At 36.6% G+C, this 21,927-nt stretch overlaps 2 protein-coding genes across 2 annotated transcripts in view; both read right to left on the bottom strand.

Annotated features, from left to right (window-relative positions):
* Positions 1 to 10,002, bottom strand: part of LOC119075071 (putative odorant receptor 71a) — a 190,260-nt gene extending 180,258 nt beyond the window's left edge. Inside the window, exons 1-3 of the mRNA XM_037181495.1 lie at positions 9,209 to 10,002; positions 9,042 to 9,141; positions 8,715 to 8,975 (exon numbers count right to left, since the gene is read on the bottom strand). Of these exons, the coding sequence (XP_037037390.1) occupies positions 8,715 to 8,975; positions 9,042 to 9,141; positions 9,209 to 10,002 (1,155 nt within the window). The remainder of the gene's footprint in view (positions 1 to 8,714; positions 8,976 to 9,041; positions 9,142 to 9,208) is intronic.
* A 1,279-nt stretch (positions 10,003 to 11,281) lies between these two features.
* LOC119074042 (odorant receptor 56a-like) lies at positions 11,282 to 13,285 on the bottom strand. Its single transcript, XM_037180020.1, is given in 6 exon segments — positions 11,282 to 11,376; positions 11,437 to 11,697; positions 11,762 to 11,861; positions 11,926 to 12,079; positions 12,082 to 12,178; positions 13,033 to 13,285. Coding segments are annotated over 6 exon segments (852 nt in total). The 5' UTR covers positions 13,222 to 13,285; the 3' UTR covers positions 11,282 to 11,325.
* Between the last annotated feature and the right edge of the window lie 8,642 nt (positions 13,286 to 21,927).

The raw sequence follows: 21,927 nt of genomic DNA, 5'->3' as shown, positions 1-21,927 counted from the left end.
AATGAATGGTTTTATTTGAGCTTCAAAGAGATTGCGTTTATTGAATTTAAATAGCAAGGTAACATTTTTTACTCTACGTCGTAGAACAAGCTTCTCATTAAACTCTTATAAACCAGCATCAAGATCAATAGAATCCGTGGATGAGTCAAATAATTCATTTTTTAGATCTCAATAAAGTAATTATTTCTTGAAATTACTACAGCGTGTACTACATCTTAAGACGACACATATTTAGATTTACCAGAGTTTTAAAAGTCATCGATGTTACCAGTCAATTAAGTGCTTTACAGTCTATTGATTATGATATTTTCACGCAAAATTTGAATTCGTTAAGGTATATTCAAATTTTGTGCCAAAATATCAAGGAAATACCAAGATAGATATATGGGCCCATATATTTACTTTAGGAAATACTTAACAGCGTTCACCCCTGGCAAAATTCTAGCCTACATTTGTGCGCAAAAATATTCTTTTGATGATTTTTTTGAACGAAAATCTTTAATATTTTTGCGCGCTTAAAATTAACTGGGAATATTGATGACTTTTAAAACTCTTAAAAAATTGTCAAATGTCTTTATTGAGAATTAAATATGTAGGAACACTTTCCTGTCCTGAAATTGGAATTACCTTTTAAATTATCTATCACAATAACATATCGACATACTTTTGTATGCCGAGACAAACATACTTAACTTTGACTGCATCTCAAAACCGGACAATCCAACTTTTTCGACTGTTTTATATGCTATGTACTCTCTCAGAAAAACAACTGTAACAAATGAAGAAAAATATGTAATATGTAAATTTGGTGCAGGTGTCCAAAATTGAACTTAGAGCTTTTTAGTAGCTTTGGGTGAATTACATTTTTCTGGATACATCCTTTTCCGATCGTTTAACAGTTCTACAAGGTGAGTTTAATTTTGCTTCATACTGGAGCGTTCGCAAGTGTGTAATATTGTCACGAAACAGTCGAGGCTTTCCGAGACTGATAGTGACAAGTGTGTACTCTATTTTATCACATAAGAGAAAACAAGTCAACAACATAGACCTGAAGTATAATTTTTGACATCCGAATATCCGGACATCCGTACGTGATAAAACTTAATACGTAACTCTTTCGGCCTCCTCAATCGATTCGATACGTATGTAAATAACTATTACCACAGTCAAGTTACATCAAAGAATGAAGTATACTGAAAAAAATTGTGGCGTCTCTACAGGCCAACCGAGGTTTCCTATATTCACGAAATGTAATTAGAGTTGTTGTGTCGTAGCATACCGTGCTTGCTTATAGTCAGTTCTATTGATAAAGTACTACAATATAGTTGTGTTTTATGACGATTCCACCCGATACTACAGCAGTGAAGTTGGTTTTTAAAGAAATGTAGCGCTGGTATTAGTAGAGCTGGTATTAGTATGGTGTCAATGAAGCAACATGGATTTGTCAAAGGTCGGTCTACTTCAACGAACCTAATGGAGTTTGTCAGCCATGCAATAAATGTTATCGAATCTGGTTCACAACTCGATGTAATTTACACGGACTTCCAGAAAGCGTTCGACAGTGTTTCGCATTCGATTTTGGTTCAGAAGCTGATCAAACTTGGAATGGATCCCAATCTGGTTTGCTGGATCCGATCTTATCTCAGTGGTCGTTTCCAATACGTTAAAATGATGGGTCATGAGTCTCGGAAATTTGTTGTCAGCTCTGGTGTACCACAAGGCAGTCATCTCGGTCCATTGCTGTTTATATTGTTCATGGATGACGTCACAAAGACTTTTAAATCAATGCAACTGTTGTACGCGGATGACTTAAAATTATGTGGAAAAGTACGAAAGATTTCTGATGCCATTCAACTTCAAATGGACTTAGACGCTCTCTCCAACTGGTGTAAACAGAACCATTTGGATCTAAATATTGAGAAATGCAAGGTTATAACATTCTTCAGGATTCGCTCGCCGATTCATTTTCAATACTCGATCGATGGATATATTTTATTGTCTCGAGTGAAAGTTATACAAGATCTTGGTGTTTGGATGGACGAACGACTTACCTTTGATCGACATATTGAATTTATTACGTCTATGGCTTACTCAATGTTGGGATTTGTCAAGAGGATTTGTAAGCAGTTCACAAACATTCAGGCTCTTAAAAGTGTTTACTTTGCTCACGTTCGTTCGTACTTGGAATATGCTTCAGTCGTTTGGCACCCTCATATGATGAAGATAGAGGCAATCCAGAAAAAATTTCTGATGTAGAAGAATCTGGCGTAGAAGAATTAACTTGAACGTTCTATTCGTTTTTGATCTGTTGAGCGGCCGTCTACGTGCACCGTCATTAGCTTCGAAATTGAGAATTAATCATCCGAACAGGACTTCGGAGGCATGAGTTCCTTATTGTTGAGTACCACCGAACGGATTATGGCCAACATGAGCCTATAAACAGTATTGTGAGGATGTTCAACTGCTTCTCCCACACGTACAAACGTTCGATGTCAAGGGACATATTTCGGAACTGTGTTAGATCAGCGATGCTACCATCTGTGCTGCTGGATCAATTCAATCTCCACTCACTTGCCTCATCGCTCGATCAGGGTTGATGTCGTTAACCTCTTGATGTGTTTTCGTTTTCATTTTATTATCTTTTTGGAATTATTTTATTGTATTGTTTCTTGCTTGGAATGGTTGATTGTTTTAAAAAGAGAAAAAATTGTCGCTTATTGCGGTTGACGTAAGAATCAATAAATTAAATAAATAAAGAATTATTAAACTTGAAGCTTGTGCAGAATCAGCAACAGCTGAACTTCACCAACTAATCAACAAAGATACTCTACTTTTTAAATAAAAAAATGTCTTTATGATGGTTAATTGAGTAAATAAACTGCTATGGATCAGAGTAAACGCATTGAACTGATCGAGCACGAGTCCAAACGATCGGTGTAGTATAGATCAAGTCCGAGTAACTGTAAATCCGATCACTGACAGCTGCACTGTCATCCATAGAGAACCCTAACCTCAACTCTGTGAAGAAATTGAAATTATGAAGATGCCATTTTCCAGATCTACAAAAACGTTTAATTTAATAGATTTCCAATGTATAAAAGGTGAAATTTTGATTGTTTTTTGTATGGCATTATTTTACAAGAAAACCACGAAAACCATTACAACATTTGTAATGAATTAATGAATTTAGAATTATCAGAAAATGTAAAAATTTTTAATTTATGTCTTAGAAACCAACTTCACGCTTAATAAAAGAAGGAAATCGCGAAAAGACTTGATGGTCTCCTTTCATTGGCTGTTTACTGAAAGGTTTTTAAGATGTTGAACATGCTGTAGGCTCTGTTAATAATCTGTTGGAAATGAAGTTTATTTCCAACCAAAAATGAACTTTAAAATCATTCACTCACCGTCATAAAAGTTTCCAAGTTCATTGGATATATCAAGATCACCAACTGTTGTGGTTGCTACAACACTTCACCCATTATGAGCAATGAAAGTAGATAAGTAGGTATGGCCAGTCCATACAAGACGGAGCACATACGGATTTACATGGCGCCAACTCAAACGAATTCATTTCTAGTGGAAATTTACACAAGAAATGAGTTCGTTTGAGGTGGCGCCATGCAAATCCGTATGTGCTCCCTATCCATTTACTTTCATTGATTATGAGAACATATTTTTTACATGATTCAGTTTGCTCAATCCAATTTGACTCAAACAAGCAGTAAGACAGACGGTCACTCGCAACGGTTATTTCATTTGCCAGGTATGTACATAACCAAAAAAACGTCCAAAATTCCATAGAGCAGTTCAACCACAAAAAACTCTGTCTGAACAATATTTTGATTCGAACCCTAAATTTGTGATCAGACTTTGAGTTGAACATTTTTATTACTTTCGGTATTTTAATAATACTTACAAAGGCTAAACTATAAACTGCAACACAAATTATTATGCCACTGGTTGTGATTTGGGCCAGAAATAATGTTGAGAAACAGGATCTGAATCGTTCGATTATTCTGTTTTTGTCGAAAGAGAGTTTCGATAAAATTTGAAAATCTACTTCTGAATATGGGACATCATTACTCGTTCAAGTTTCGATGTGCTTTTACCAAAACAATTAAATTTTCGACGAATTGTTTACTGTGTTGTATCAAATTGTAGGTTTTCTGACCTAACACTTTTTTCATTCCCTTATGTTCCTTCTTGTTTTGCGCCTGATTTTTGGTCGTTGTCACTCCTAAGTTTTTCAATTTATTTCCCAACAATCGGTACTCCACAGAATAATTCAACATTATGTACCACACGAGTACAATAATAGAATTTACTGCGCAGTACAACAATACTGACAGCGATAGGAACAAGTACGCCAACCAATAAACAATTTGTGAATCGTTCCACGAGAAGCTAATAAAAAAGGGCAGCCCTCTGTCAGCGGAGAATATTGGAAGTTTTATAATAATGAGCAAGGCAGCAGTTATAAATATCGCCAAAGAATATGGACGTACGAAAGTCCTAAATTTGTTATTGTTCGTTCGCTCGTATTCTTCACTATTTCCAATTGAATGAACAACGATCGGATCATTTAAAAATGCGAGGATTTCTTGTTTCTTAAACAGGAGGTACAAAAGTTTCACGTATACGATCGAGGCCAAAATTGCATACTGTGATGAAAAAATAGATTCTTTTCGATCAGAACATAGAAAAGAATTAGTTGCAAAGAATACCGGGAACAAAGCACAGAAGAAAGTGTAGAATAATCTCTTTCTGATTCTGCGGTATTTGGATTCTTCGTGACTTTGCCACATTCCACTCAGGTAAAACATTTTATTGCCTGCCCCATGAGAAAATTGACTATTACACGGCTGTTTTGTTTACCCCCTGCGAAAGTGATCCATTACACTAGGGATATTTGGGGTTTATTTCAAGTTGACAGTTCTTTCAAGTAAAATTTGCCTTGCTTTTATTTTATCATTTTTGTTGAATGAATCGATCGATCGAAAAAGAATGTAAGAAATGTCGCTAAAATACCATTTTTTTTTATAAAAATATTGTCCGATGAACACAGTTATTTCAGAAAAACTAGTTACGCAAGTAATCTGGTTACAACATACTTTTAGAAGAATTCGCAACACAGAATTGTCGGCCATATTTATTGTAACAATAATTTTGATGTTCCGAAGTAACACTTTATGGCCACACATTTCGTTGTATTTTTCACTTGTAACACTAAATGCTTTTGCTTATATAGTACAAACACTACACTTTGTTGCACATTTTTTTGAAAACATTAAAAAGGACTAACAAAATAATTGCACAAACAATGCGTCTTCATCGATACTAACTGCGAAAAACTATTCAATGTCAACATGTCACCAACGCAATTGTAACTACTGTTGCGACAATACTAATGTAACACGAGTGCTGTTTTCGGGATCAATTTTTTAGGAGACGTATAGCGTGTGAGCCGATTTCGTCAGCACACTAGATTTGTTTGTAAACGTTTTATCGAAAGAACAGATTTATTTTTGTTTTGTTGGTGTTGGTTTATTGAGATACTGAATTTATGTAGAATTTCTGCAGAACAGCCGTGTAATAATAAATAATAATTTTCGCATGAGCAGGCAATAAACCAGAATACGTTGGATGCTGCGACGTAATTCATTGCTCTCGGACACAATTTTGTAGAACTCGCAAACTCACTCGTGTTTTTGAGCAACAAGCTTCGGTAACTGTTTTCTCGACAAGTGTAGTTGCATACCTCGCCTTCGGCTCGGATATGCAAACTCTACACTTGCCTCGAAAACAGTTACCGAAGCTTGTTGCTCAAAAACTTACTCGTGAGTTTGCTCGTATCACAAAATTGTGTCCTTGTGTAATGAATTACTTTCGCAGCATCCAACGTAATCTACTATTATAATTTGCTGGAGCGTTTTGTCCGCTTGAATTGAATACATTTTCTTTAAATTGTATTTATCGACCGTTTTAATGCTTTGCTAAATTTGTACTGGGTGGTATACGTATTTACACATTTTGATATACTCGAATGACAAGCCTTCTAATTAAATATTATTGACGTTGTACACTTGTTTAGTGCTGATTTGAGCCACGTAAAGTAAACGGTCATAGTGTTTAAATGTATGACACGGTGTGCCTGAACCAAATTTAAACAAAAATTTTTGCACCTCTGATTTTTCTTCTTATTTCTCTTTTTTGGGTCATAACAAACAACTTTTGTTCGAGGGGTAGGTTGGCGCAGCGGGCGCTTTTCGAAAAAATTCCGAAAACGTCATCTGAAGTCCATTATTTGGCCGTTTCCAGCACTTTTAATAACTGTTGTGGGCTAAATGACTTATTATATAAACTTTCGTAAGTCATCTGATCATTGAAAGTGATCAAGAATAATGTCTAATATTTATAAGAACTTACTAATTGCCACTAAATGTGACAATTATGATGGGATTCTTCGATATATGTGAGCAGCGCTCCAAAATTTCGGAGTAGCCATACGTAACAGCATTGTAGGACCAATCAGAGTTCAATATGACAACAGTTTCCTAATGTTAGTATCTTTTCGATGTCTTTGAGGTATATAAAAGCGATTCTCCATTTAAATTTTATATTTTTCGTTACGAAAGTGTCGGCTTTGGTGGTTTCGGTTTCACGGAGGTCCTTTAACTTAGCTACATTTTTTCTCTAGTGTTGCAATATTGGACACAAAGACGACTAGATAACATCACAAAATGTTTTAATATATTCGGAATGGCTAGAAAAATGTATGACAAAAAATGTCACTCGAATCTTCAAAAAATATAGACGGTACCGGCTTGCTAATAGTGAAAAAACGTAAGCGAATATAACTAATTTTCAATTTACAGTGGAATAACGTAGGTTATAAGTCATATTAATCCAGTTTTATACTAATTTCATATTTTCATAGTCGAAAGACTTAGAAAGAAAGAAAAATTAAATGACAAAAAATAAAAATTATTACATTTTTAGTTGTTTAAATATATTTTTTTATAATTTATTTAAAATTAGGTACATTCGACGACGATCAGTAAGCTGGTACCGTCTATATTTTTTGAAGATTCGAGTGACATTTTTTGTCATACATTTTTCTAGCCATTCCGAATATATTAAAACATTTTGTGATGTTATCTAGTCGTCTTTGTGTCCAATATTGCAACACTAAAGAAAAAATGTAGCTAAGTTAAAGGACCTCCGTGAAACCGAAACCACCAAAGCCGACACTTTCGTAACGAAAAATATAAAATTTAAATGGAGAATCGCTTTTATATACCTCAAAGACATCGAAAAGATACTAACATTAGGAAACTGTTGTCATATTGAACTCTGATTGGTCCTACAATGCTGTTACGTACGGCTACTCCGAAATTTTGGAGCGCTGCTCACATATATCGAAGAATCCCATCATAATTGTCACATTTAGTGGCAATTAGTAAGTTCTTATAACTATTAGACATTATTCTTGATCACTTTCAATGATCAGATGAATTACCAAAGTTTATATAATAAGTCATTTAGCCCACAACAGTTATTAAAAGTGCTGGAAACGGCCAAATAATGGACTTCAGATGACGTTTTCGGAATTTTTTCGAAAAGCGCCCGCTGCGCCAACCTACCCCTCGAACAAAAGTTGTTTGTTATGACCCAAAAAAGAGAAATAAGAAGAAAAATCAGAGGTGCAAAAATTTTTGTTTAAATTTGGTTCAGGCACACCGTGATGACGTAGTTCCATGATTTGATTTGAAACATTAGCAAACAGGTGAATCAACGCACTCAAATTTTGGAGTGCGTTGGGCGAATGCATTTATTAAATAAGGTATGCCAAAAGCCTTGTGTATTTTCCGACAATAACGATTTAAGACTCAAGAAGGAATTGCCGTTTCAGGTTAATCCTTCCTTTATTGCCTCAAACTGTTGAAAATTTGATCTCAGTCAACTGGTCATGCAACACTATTACCGAGGCAGATGTTTGCATCTTTAAACGCATATACTACGACGATTTCCGCTAGCAACATTTTTTAACGGGCGGAAACGGATTTGCTTCACAGTTTTTCACGCTCTATCGTCTCCAGCAAGTTTTATTCGTTCGCCATAGAAATTCGGGTGTCCGCTGATTTGGTTTTGGTTTTTTATACGTTGCCACACGTTATTGACAATTTCAAGATATTTTAATTGTACATATGTTTGACATTGCAATGTTGGCAAACACAACGAGCCAATCTTAATCTATTGATTGAATAAACAGCTATTGATCAGAGTAGGTGCAATTAACTGACCGAACACGAGTCCAAACGATCGGCGTAGCAATAAATTAGTTGTAAGAAGAAAGTGAAATTTAAGTAAATTTTCTACTATTTTAATAAAGTTTCGTTTAATCAGATGGTTCCACTGCCAACTGAATGGTTTAATTTAAATTTTATTAGCGAACAAGGCGAAAGCTTTTATTAAATTTAGAATTCAGAAAATCTACAATTAAGTCTATGTCGTGTAGCCAACTTCACGCTTAATAAAAGAAGTGAATCGAGATACGAAATATTAACCAGCAGACTTTATGGTCTCGTTTCATTGGCTGTTTACTGAAAGCTTTTTAAGATGTTGAACATGCTGTAGGCTCTGTTAATAATCTGTTGGAAATGAAGATGTTTATTTACAACCACAAATAAACTTAAAACTCATTCACTCACCGTCATAAAAGTTTCCACATTCATTGGATATATCAAGACCACCAACTGTTGTGGTTGCTTCAACACTTCGCCCATGATAACAACATATTTCTTACATGATTCAGTTTGCTCTATCCAATTTGACTCAAATAAGTAGTAAGATAGTCGGTCACTCGCCAGGGTAATATCGTTTGCCAAGTACATAACCAGAAAAATATCAAAAAATTCATAGAATAACACAGCAACATACAATTCTACTTGAAAAATATTTTTCATTGAAGCCTAAATTGAGATAAAACTTTGGCTAGAACAGCTTTTTGACTTTTGGTTCGGTAACAAAATACTCACAAAGGCCAAATTGTAGACAGAAACACAAATTATTATGCCACTGGTTGTGATTTGGGCCAGAAATAATGTTGAGAAACAGGATCTGAATCGTTCGATTGTTCTGTTTTTGTCGAAAGAGAGTTTCGATTAAATTTGAAATACTACTTCTGAATATGGGACATCATTACTCGTTCAAGTTTCGATGTGCTGTTACCAGAACTATTAAATTTTCGACGAATTGTTTACTTTGTTGTATCAAATTGTAGGTTTTCTGACCTAACATTTTTTTCGTGCCTTTCTCCTGCTTATTCTCGTTTTGAGCCTCATTTTTGATCGTTTTGCCCTCTAAGTTTTTCAATTTATCTCCCAACAATTGGTACTCCACAGAATAATTCAACATTATGTACCAAACTAATGGAGTCATAAAATTTACTACGCAGTACAACGCTATTGACAATGATAGGAACAAGTAAGTCAACCAATAGATAATTTCTGAATCATTCCAGGTGAAGCTGATAAAAACAGGCAATCCTTTATCGGTGGAGAATATTGGCAATTTTACAATAATGAGCAAGGCAGCAGTTAAACATAGCGTAAAAAAATATAGGCGAACCAATCCGATAAATTTTTTGATCTTTTTGTTTGTTTGCTGGTATTGTTCACGATTTTCAATGGAGTGAACAACTGTCGGATCATTTAAAAAATCGAAAATTTCTTGCTCCTTGAACAGAAGGTACAAAAATTTCAAGTATACAACCCATAGTAGAATTGCTATCTGTACAGAAAAAATCGATTCATTTCGATTGACGCATAGAACAGAATTGGTTGCAAAGAAAATCGGTAACAGAGCACCGAAGGAAGTGTAGAACAATTTCTTGCCGATTTTACGGTAATTGGGTTCTTCGTCACGCTGCCATATTCCACTCAGATAAAATATTTTTATGATTTTCTGGAATGTTTTGTCCGCTTGAATTGAATACATTTTCTTTGAATTCTATTATTGACCGTCACAATCGTTTGCTAAATTTATACTGATGTGGTGTATGTATACACACAATTCTCTAACAACATTAAAATAACGATTGTGGCTGGCGAGAGTTGTGGTATCCTTTGAATGACATGCCTTTCAATTATACAATACTTAATGTGGACTTTGTACACTTGAGTAGTGCTGATTTGAGCCACGTAAACCTTCACACTCAGATATGTACTCACGTACACATTCACACTCGTGCAATCATGACTCACTTACTTGACCAAGTATGTAACATTAACATACGATTAAGTATACATATGTGCATTGTATGATTGATTTTATATATATTCGCGAATTGTAACCCAAACGAAGTGATGGGTAAAAGCGAAAGTGTCTTAAATCAATCGTCCCAGAAAGGTCATTTTTGAAGCAAATGGCCGAAAATCCGAAAAAGCCTGTGTTAGAAAAATGGATTCATTTCGATCGGTGCTGATCGGTTTCAAATGCATTAGACGCAAAATTGGTAACAAAGCACCGAAAAAAGTGTAGAACAATTTCTTGCCGATCTTACTGGAATTAGATTCTCTGTCAATGAATGTCAAAGATAAAACACCTCCTTCAAATCTTTTGATGGTGGAATTGTGTCCAAAATCGATGCCACGGTTCCTTTTTGAATGGCGATATACTGATGCGTTGAATTAAACAGGATGTCTTACGTTTTTCATTTGTAGCCATCGGTGATTTTACTTCCAATTTTTTTAATTAAATCCAGCCCCAATTTTCCTATTACCCCTGACTTCTCCGATTCTCTGTCACATTGTCATATTCCAAATTGGTAACTGGACCGTTTTAACCGTTTGCTCAAAGCACCTAGCAGGGTAATAGAGGTTTTTACACGTCAAATAGAGTAGTTTTTTGATACCAATACTACCATTAGTAGCCTTAATGGTAATTTTGCATTGACATTATGAAAAAAAGGTATTCGCATACTTCGATTAAAGTACTACTTTATTTTTTTCTATTACCCTGCTAGGTGCTTTGGTTTGCTAAATTTATACTAGTGCTTTAGGTACACACACTTGGATTATGATATACTCGGACGACACGCCTTTTAGTTAAATGTATTGACTTAGTCAATGCGTAGTGCTGATTTGAGCCACGTAAAGGAAATGGCCAATGCGCAGGCGTTTATTAAATTTAGAATTACCAGAAAATGTACAATTTTTAAGTCTGTGTCATAGAATCAAGCGTGAAGGCTTAATAAAACAAGGGAATCGAGAAAAAAAAAACATTAACCAGCAGACTTTATGGTCTCGTTTCATTGCTTTTTCACTGAAAGCTTTTTAAGATGTTGAACATGCTGTATGCTCTGTTAATAATCTGTTGGAAATGAAGAAGTTTATTTACAACAATAAATCAACTTCAAAATCATTCACTCACCGTCATAAAAGTTTCCAAGTTCATTGGATATATCAATACCACCAACTGTTGTGGTTGCTTCAACACTTCGCCCATGATGAGAACATATTTCTTACATGATTCAGTTTGCTCTATCCAATTTGACTCAAATAAGCAGTAAGATAGTCGGTCACTCGCCAGGGTAATATCGTTTGCCAAGTACATAACCAGAAAAATATCGAAAATTCCATAGAGCAGTTCAACCACAAAAAACTCTGTTTGAACAATATTTTGATTCGAACCCTAAATTGAGATAAGACTACGAGCTGAACATTATTGTGATCTTCGGTATTTCAATAATACTCACAAAGGCTAAACTGTAAACTGCAACACAAATAGTTATGGCACTGGTTGTGATTTGACCCAAAAATAATGTTGTGAAACAGGACCTGAATCGCTCAATGGTTCTGTTTTGGAAAGAAAATCACATTTTAATTGGAAATCGATTTTCGATTCTGTACGAAGTCATACTCAGTCACGTTTCGATGAGCTTTGGCCAAAACAATTAAATTTTCGACGAATTCTTTACTTTGTTGTACCGAATTATAGGTTTTCTGGCTCAGCAATGTTTTCCTGATTTTCTTTTGTACCTCGTTTTTGTCATGATTTGTGACGATTCTCACTCCAATCGTTTCACTTTATTTCCCAACAATTGGTACTCCACAGAATAGTTCAACATTATGTACCAAACGAGAACAGTCATAAAATTTACTACGCAGTACAACTAGGGTTCCCATTTTTCAATTTTGAAAAAGAGGACATTTTGGCATCAAAAAAGAGGACAAAAAGAGGACGCCTTCACATTCAAAAAAGAGGAGGAAAATTTCTGACGCGGAATTACAGCGACTGTGCAACTATGTGCAACTATTGTGTAATTTACACCACAGTTCATGCTGCAAACAAAAAAATCAAAAATGTTCTTTGCAATATGCACTGAAATCTTCCTGATATTCTTTTGAATTTCTTCTCAGTGATAGCATCCACTTCATATTACCTGAATACAGACTTCGTTTTACCTTATCCTTGCGTGATCTTTGGTATCTCACACAATGCTAGACTGTTCTTGTAAAATGACTAACTTTTAATTTAATGTATGAAAGAATGAGGTGGTAAAGAATACGAGTGGAGCGAGCTAAAAAATTTTTGTGATCAAGAGTTCGTTGTATTACCTTTCAGATTTTATCTGACAACGAAGATTATTAGTTAGGGGCCGTTCATAAATTACGTAACGCAAATACCCGGGGGGGGGGTGTTGACCTGGCGTTACGGTCCATACATTTTTTTTAAAGTTCCATACATTTTAGCGTTACAGACCCGGGGGGGGGTCTGAAAATTATCAATTTTTGCGTTACGTAATTTATGAACGGCCCCTTAATGCCGCGCAGCGAAATTTTTTTGTTCTTTAGGTATGAGCTGCATCAAATTTACTTAAAAAAGAAAAAGACCTGAAAAAAGAGGACAAAGAGGACGTCTTCTTCAAAAAAGTGATGTTCTTAGAATGTTTGTAAAAAAGAAGAACGAGACGAAAAAAGAGGACATGTCCTCTAAAAAGAGGACGAATGGGAACCCTAAGTACAACACCATTGACAGCGATATGAACAAGTATGCCAACCAATAAACAATTTCTGAGTTATTCCACGAAAAACTGATAAATAAAGGCAATCCTTTGTCGGTAGAACATAATGGTAATTGTGTGACAATGAGCAAAGCAGCAGTAATAGCTATCGCCAAACAATATGGACGTACGCAACTTATAAATTTCTTCATTTTTTTGTTCGTTCGCTCGTATTCATCACGATTTTCGATTGAGTGAACAACGATAGGGTCATTCAAAAATTCTTGTTTTTTGAAGAGGAGGTGCAATAATTTCACGTATATAACCGCCGTTATAAATGCAGCCTGTACTGAGAAAATAGATTCGTTTCGATCGGCACATAGAAAAGAATTAATTTCAAGAAAAATTGGGAATAAAGCACCGAAAAAAGTGTAGAATAATCTCTTGCTGATTCTGCGGTATTTGGATTCTTCGTTGCTTTGCCATATTCCACTCAGGTAAAATATTTCTATAATTTGTTGGAGTGTTTTGCCTACTTGAAATGAATACATTTTCTTTAAATTGTATTTATCGACCGTTTTACCGCTTTGCTAAATTTGAACTGGGGTGGTGTACGTACTTACACATTTTGATACGCTCGAATGACAAGCCTTTTAATTAAATATTATAGTGACTTTGTACACTTGTTTAGATCCACTTAAAGCAAAGGGTCAAGGCGTTTAGAATGCTTAGATGTATGGCGTAGAATTTCGTCAATGTTGTGTAGATTGTTGCGTTGCGTAAGATCAATGATATGAAACATTAAGAAACAGGTGAATGCATTTATTGAATTGGAATTATCAGAAATAGTTATTTCTGCAACTGCGCTGCGAAAAGTGAACTTTTTCATGCCTACTTTGAATAGCATGATGGGGATTTTTCACTTGTTGCGAAAAGTCTTTTCGCAACTAGGGGTGAAATGTGAAAGAAATGTGAAATCCATTCAAGACAAACGCAGTCCTTTGCACACAAAATATCCGACTTCTTTGAAACATGTCCAAAGTTTTTACGTTTCAAAAATGCATGTAGAGTCGCGTACTTGCTGATATCCACATTCCGATTTAAGAATATCGTCGCCTTCAATTTCGAATACAAGCTCCACAATGTTGAGGGTTTCATGGCGTTGATTTTCTCGTTAAAATAACATTGCAAAACCTTCTCACACACAGGGTCTGTTTTCTTACTCTCGCACCATTCAACAAATTTTTTGTACACTCATTTTTCTTTTACAACACGACACAGATGATGCGTACCACTCGACTTCTAAGACTTATTTAAACGAAATGTCTTGCAGTAGTTTTATGATCATAGCCCTCTTTGATTGAATGATTGAAAAAGTTGCAAGTGTTTTTTGTTGCAGAAATATTTTCTTGTGGAGTTGTTGCAGTGTTTTCATTGCAAAGACGCGTATTAAGTGCAACTTTAGCTTATATTATCTAAAATTAATATACGCGAATATATCTTAAGATCATTTGGAGACTCAAGCGGTTTATATGGAAATTATATGATAGGAACAATTTTTCTGTAGAATTTGCATTTCAAAAGTTCACTTTTCGCGCTTGTTGCAGAAAACGTGTATGCAACACGTTGCATAAATAACTATTTTACCACCGAGTGACAAATGCGAAATGCTTTTTTAGGCACTAGAAGTGTCTCGCGAATCGCACACCTCATTTGTAACAATACACATCGTATGTCTAAAAAGCATTTTCCGGAATTTTTCAGAATCACATTCAGATTGTATTCCCTATAAACTAGACCCGGGCGCCGGTCGATATTTTTCGGCGGCGGCTGTAATTTTTTTTCTAAGTATCCGCGGCGGCTGAAATCGTCTGAGCCGATTTTTCAAAACTCGGCGGCGGCGTACGTCAAATTTTTTATCGGCGGCGGCGGCGCTTTAGGCGCAAAAACGGCGCTGAACGGAAAATGATTTGTAGAGAAAATTCGTTTCGATATTTTTATTTTAATTAAAAAAAATCCTTATACGAGGAAATGTTGGCTTTGCTTGGTGTTTATGCTACTAGTAAGCCCAATGCATTAAATGTAGAATCACACACAACACAATATAAAAATAAAATAATCAAAATTTTCCGCACTTTATATTTGGCTTGGTCGATAACTTTTGCTAACATTTTTGAAAATGTTAAAAAAATAATTAAAATAGTGCGACCTAATAAATCATCATGAAATTAAAGATACATTAACAAAATAAATACCTCAGCGCCACCATCTACCATCCACCTAATCAAAATTTTAGTGCAGTGGGTATTTACTACGCAAATATATAGCCATACGTTGATACGTTGTAGAAAAATAGCTATTTTCATAACAAGGTATTAAATTGGAGTGTTTTGCTCACTCGCTTCGCTCGTAACGGCAACACATCGTGTGCGCAAAACCCCCATTTATTACCGTGTTAGGAACAAGATTTTATCTACTGTAATGTCATAATCACCATAAAAAACTAATTTAAAAAATCAAACTGAAACATCAACACGCCATGACACAGTCAAACATTCATATTCCACACAAATAAATCTCGGATCTAGTACACTGCCAAGAATCTGCCAATTTTCAGTGAATAAATGTGAAATTATCGAAGTTCGCCGTGAATAAATGAGAAATTATCGAAGTTAGCCGTGCGCAAATGAAACATTATCGAAATTTTCAGTTCGTAAATTGACGTTCTGAGAATGACGTGTTTAAATCTTGCTCATTTTGATTCTAAAAGTGTCACCAAATTGTGAATATTATGACATTACAGTACATAAACTTTATTTATTCACGACAAGTATGACATAGTTAAAAGTAAACTTTTTGTCAACGTTGATAGTAACGACGACAATTGATTAACTCGGTTTGTTTGTTATTGTCGATCTTCTTTTTTCACTCACTCAAAAAATTTAGCTTTTTATGTAGACACATAAAATCGAAATATGAATAATATAAAAATTAACCGTAACTAATTTTGATTCAGAACTCAGGAGCCCGTACAGAAATTCTATTTTTTCGTCGCTCAGTGAACGCGCTTAATGAAATTGAATTTTGACAATAATATTAACAAAAAATTAACAAAATTTAACTAATTGATTTTCACTGTTTAAACACAGTGTCATCACTAAGAATTATTATTTTTCATCAACACGAAGATCGAAAACCGTTTTACATATAATGTCAAGTTTCACTGACAAGATAACTCTTCACGGACAAAACCGGACGTGTAGAATCTAACCTCATAGTTAACTTTGACTGTGTTGACTGAGCGAAAAAAGTTAACTTCAGTGAATGAAATACAATTCTTGTACGCGCCCCTGAGCTAAATATTCGACAACTGTCAACGGCTGGCGCCGGCGCCCGGGTCTACTATAAACGAGAACACAACAGTGAAAAAAAAACTTTCATCGAGTCGGAACAATCCTTTCGGAGTATCTCACACCGCACTGCTTCTAGCATGATAGCATGAATCGAGGGGTAATCTCTATCTCATATAATCCCATATAATCACCAAATAATCCCATATAATCCTTGTCATAAAATCAGTGATTTACCCCTCGGCATTAATAGCATTAAATTAGTTGTAAAAAGAAAGTAAAATTTTCTATTATTTTAACAAAATTTGATTTTGTCTGATGGTTCGACTGCCAATTGAATGGTTTGATTTAAGTTTTATTATTGCTGAACACTAGCCTGATTAAGTATTAAACATTGTTTAAACGAAAATTTTAAACTAATTATTCAATAAAGAATTAATAGGGCAATTCCCGATCCGAGTTTAAACTTTTATACTCGAGTATAAAGTTTAAAGTATAAAATTTTGACATTATTTGAATAAGAATCATCGAGCATGCAATTCAATCAATGTAGGCCATACTGATGTTTCTCTACTTGTCTTGAATACTTGAAGTAAACTAATCACTCACGCGTGTATCGGAAAGACAAGAATAGTAGGTTACAGTGCAAGCTGCGAAAATGATTCATTACATGGCATGGGGGAACAATTTTGAGATACGAGCAACTCACAAGTGTGTGTTTAAGCGCCAAGGTTTGAAAACTGTTATTTTGACAAGGGTAGAGTTTGCATATCCGAGCCGAAGGCGAGGTATGTAACTACCCTCGTCAAAATAACAGTTTTCAAACCGAGGCGCTTAAACACACACGCGTTAGTTGCGAGTTTCAAAATTGTTTCCCCAAGTAATGAATCATGGCAGCAGCTTTCACTGTATTCTATTTTATTGCTTGTCCAAGCGAAAATTGATTCTTACATATCAATTCCTTAACGCAGTAACAACGAATCTAGTATACCGCCGAACCCTCCAAAATTGGCTCACACGTCTACGAAGAAAAAAATCCCGAAAACAACACTAATGTTATGTTGGTATTGTTACAGCAGTAATCTCAATACACGTCACAACGGTCACAACAGTCGGCTTGTCACTGAATTGTTTTTCCGTTTCAGGATAATGCATTAATTTTGTTGTTTTCGTTATTTAGAATAAAAATTTTGCAGTGAAGTGAAGTGAATAATGTCTAACATAAGCAAAGTGTTTAGTGTTCTCGAATATAAGTGAAAAATACGCAACTAAAAGTGTTTGCCATGTGTTCATTACAAACATTGAATTTATTGCTGGAGCAAAAAATGGCTGACACTTTCAGTTTTGTGATTTTCTTTTCGAAATAATTCAAATGCTTTTGCGACATTCAACTCACGCCACTGGAAAATTTGTGTTCAAAAACACAAAACATCAATAATTATTTTCTTTTTTTCTGTTGGAAGGCATTAAATATTTCAGATGATGCATTCTCCTTCATCTGGCTGCACCCCGCGAAAACTCGTTTTACGTGAATGACTGTGCACCCCGCGAAAATAGAGATTCCTTGACGATAGTGTCACACAAATATCCCTCATGTAATCGACAATTTTCGCAGGGGCCAAATTGATATGTAAGAATCAATTTTCGCTTGGGGCAAGCAATAAATTGTTTTACTATGCTGGTGCATGTAATAAGGCTATTACATGTATAGGCAATAACCTTTACATCACTCGCATAGTAAAACGTCGTACTACACACGGAAAATAAAGTGATATCTCGTATCACGATGAGTAAAAGTACCTCGGGCTGCCGCCCTCGGATACTTTTTCTCATCTGGATACGAGATATCACTTTACTTCCCTTGCATAGTAATGTACTATTCCTGGGTAAATAAAATGCCGAAAAATCCAAATGGAAAACGTACACGAGTACGTACAAAGCCTGTAAGAAAGTTGACGAGCGAAGAATCATCAATGATGTTGAACTACATCTTGGACAAGATGAACGCGAATAAACCTTTCGAGGTAAAACATTAAAACTTTTCGTCTTTTCTCAACCAATTTTGGATTTGGTAAATATTTGCAGAAACCAACGGCCGAAATGTTTTATGACAAAATGATTCAAAGCCTCGAGTTGAAAGATGTATCATGGAAACAGCTAAAGGCAAAACTGCATTACTTTCGGGCGAAATTTGTGGAAATGAAAAAGTGGCTAGAAGGAACAGGGCAAGGTGTCGAATCAGGAACAATTGAGGACTACAAACGGAAGATATGTCCTTTCTACGATGAACTACATGGCATCTTTGCATCGAAAGCAAACATTACAATACCTTACCATTTCGATAGCCTTCAACCTGGTGGCTATTTATTTATTTAGCGTATGTGTTTATACAAAGGTCGGCTATACAAATATCACAGTTAAGAACTGTTCGTCAAGTATCACATTTATAACAATTAATCACAGAAATTACAGTTGTAGGTCCAGTCCGTTAAGCCATTCTCGTACTCCGGTCGTGACCTCGTGCACCTCCTCTATGTTATTCGAAAACGCTCTTGATGGGCACTCAGTAGCAATGTGTGTCATTGTCTGGTTCAAGGCGCCACAATCACAGCCCGGACTATCAGCTAGGCCCCAAATATGCATATGGTAATACCATATTATGCATATTATGGTATGCATGCACACTTGCCATGCCCAGTTCGAATACGATTCAGTGTTACCCATTCTTTTCTCGGCAGCGTGAAACCAGGAACTTGAGCCGTTGGGTCCGCAATAAGTCCGTTTCGATCCACATCACTGTTAAGCCACTCTTCACGCCATGCGTCAAAGTGATCAAAGCCAGTTTCGCACAGACTAGTCGCAGTTTTTAGTGCCGGTTTTCTGGAAACGAGTCTATCCGATCGGATCAGTTCCATGTCAAGGTGTATTGGAAGTCGCTGATTTTGTTGGATTTTCTCGAATTCTTTTACAAGCGAGTGTTGTCGCCTTATGTGTGGTGGCGCTATGTTTGAAAGTACTGGAAGCCACTCTTTCGGCGTAGACTTGACTGCTCCAGTAATCGTGCGAAGAGCGTCGTTGAGCTGAACATCAACTTTGTTGGTGTGTGTGCTATTTAGCCAAATCGGAGAGCAGTACTCTGCTACGGAGAAAACGAGTGCGATTGCTGATGTACGTAGAGTTTCAGCGCCAGCTCCTCATGAGGTTCCACAAAGCTTGTGGATTTTATTGTTCCGCGACTTGATTTTAGCTGCCGTATTTTCACAGTGTTTCCTGTGCGTGAGTGATCGGTCCATTGTATACCCGAGGTATTTCGGGTGGCTGTTGTGTCTCACTGTTTGTCTGCAGAAGGACAGTTTCAGCTCATAGTCCGCTCGTTGGTTATTTAGGTGGAAGGTGATAGACTCAGTTTTCTTTGGATTAGGCTTCAATCCCCATTTTTTGAAATATTTCTCAATAGTGAGAAGGTCTTTGTTGAGGGTTTCTTCACATTTTTGAAAGCTTTCCGATTGTGTCGCTATCGCGCTGTCGTCTGCGTACCCAAATTTCCGGCTTGTTGTTGCTGGCATGTCGCTGATGTACCAGTTAAAAAGGAGTGGAGCGAGCACCGAGCCTTGCGGAAGTCCATTGTCCAGAACAAATGTTTGGCTTTTCTCGTCGTTGATGTATACGACAAACTCTCTGTTGCTAAGCATCTCACTGATCAATGATATGAATGTATTGCACGGAATTACTTTGATGAGTTTGGACAGTAGTCCACACTTCCAAACGGTGTCATACGCAGACGATAGGTCGATGAAAACCACCGCTGTCTTTAGGCGCTTTTCAAAGCCGAATTCTATGTGTGATGTGAGTGCCAAGACTTGGTCACAGCAGCTCCTGTTTTCACGAAAACCAGCCTGTTCATCCGGTAGCTTTGCATCGATGACCGATCGTATTCTGTTATACAGTAGCCGCTCGAGCAGTTTATACATAACACTCAACATCGATTTCTGGAGGAATTTTTTGTGTCCTGATGACGTCACTGTAGAACCGAGACAGCCACAGTTTATCGTTCTCACTACTGTTCGTCACAAATTCTGGGAACATTTCATCAGGCCCTGCTGCCTTTCCAGTTTTCACGTTACAAATAGCGGTGTCGATATCTTCGATGTTGAAGGGACGGGAAAATTCGGTAAGGACTGATGCGTTTTTCCTAAGCAGGCGTAGGTTTCTTTTCACGTTCCTTTTCGTTTTCTTGTCGATCTTTGTCCTAGAAACTTTCATAATTCTATTCGCAATGGTTTTTGGCTTCATTTTCGGTTTTGACTTGGTTCCTGAGTTGCTAGCACCAACACGACGGAGGACAGACCAAGCTTTCCTACTTGAGTGCTTAAAGTCCATACTTTCAACTGAGTCCATCCATCGTTGCCTACGAGCATTGTCTAGTGATTGCAATAAGTCGTCAGCAATTTCAGTGTCACCACTCGCTTCGAATTCGTTGTAGAGCCTGGTGCTTTCTTGTGTCCAACAAGGAATATATTCTTTCCTATATCCACGGGGAATGCTTTTTCTGGCAGTTTGTTTAACGATTTTCGTGAATCTATTGTAGTTGCTAACCACCGGTTTTATCCATCTGACGTTGGCATCAAGACTACGAGTGAAAGCATTCCAGTCTCCTTTTCTAAAATTCCAACGCGGTTTCGGGATCGACTCGATGAGTGGGATCTTTATGCCAATCGTGATGAGCACCGGACGATGTTGACTGTGTGGGAAGTTACTGAGGACTTTCCTAGTAACATGTAGTGGCACTCCACGATCGTTTTTTGATACTATGCACAGGTCCACCTGGTGGTGGTGCTCCAAATATAAATGTAACGTTTGTCACTAATGACACTGCAACACTAAACGGCAACCACCGCGACCCGCTTGACGACAGCCACACAGCTGAATCGCTTGACGAAAACCATCCCACACCGATTGATGATAACCACAACCTCGAAAATGACATGGACGATTCCATTTTGCTGGCACATGCTATCGATATCAATTCACCTTTGGGAGGCTTCGTTATTGATTTGGATACTTTCATACCGTCCACTCAAAGTATTTCATCAACCGACAGCTGCAATTCGAGAGTCAGACGCATCAGCTCTGGACAATCGAAAATTGATGACGAGCCGAATATTGATGCAACTGCGAATGACATCGACACTGAGCAAGATGAACGAACTGAGAAAGATGAACGGGATGAACAGTCTGAACGAAATACTACACGCTTAGCTCGGTTTAAGCGTCAATTATCGGAACGTCCAGAACGTCCAACCGGAACGTCGGCAGAGAAGATTCCGTCGAATGCTGCAGCGCACATTTCCGATGCACATTTGAAAAGAGCACAGACATTACATGATCGGAATCAGATTGAATTACAGCGGGTGGACAACGAGAAAGCAGAGATTGATCTACACGGAGAGAGGTTTCAATTAGAAAAGCGCATTTTATTGCAGCAGCTGAATATAACCGAAAAGGAGGCCGATAACAAAGACCATGAATTTGCGTTGAGAGAAAAGGAACAGCACGACAAAATTGAGT

Source organism: Bradysia coprophila, chromosome II (genome assembly GCF_014529535.1).
Source record: "Bradysia coprophila strain Holo2 chromosome II, BU_Bcop_v1, whole genome shotgun sequence".
Taxonomy (NCBI): Eukaryota; Metazoa; Arthropoda; class Insecta; order Diptera; family Sciaridae; genus Bradysia; species Bradysia coprophila.
Note: the sequence above shows the minus strand (reverse complement) of the source record. Positions and strands in the feature narration are given on the sequence as shown.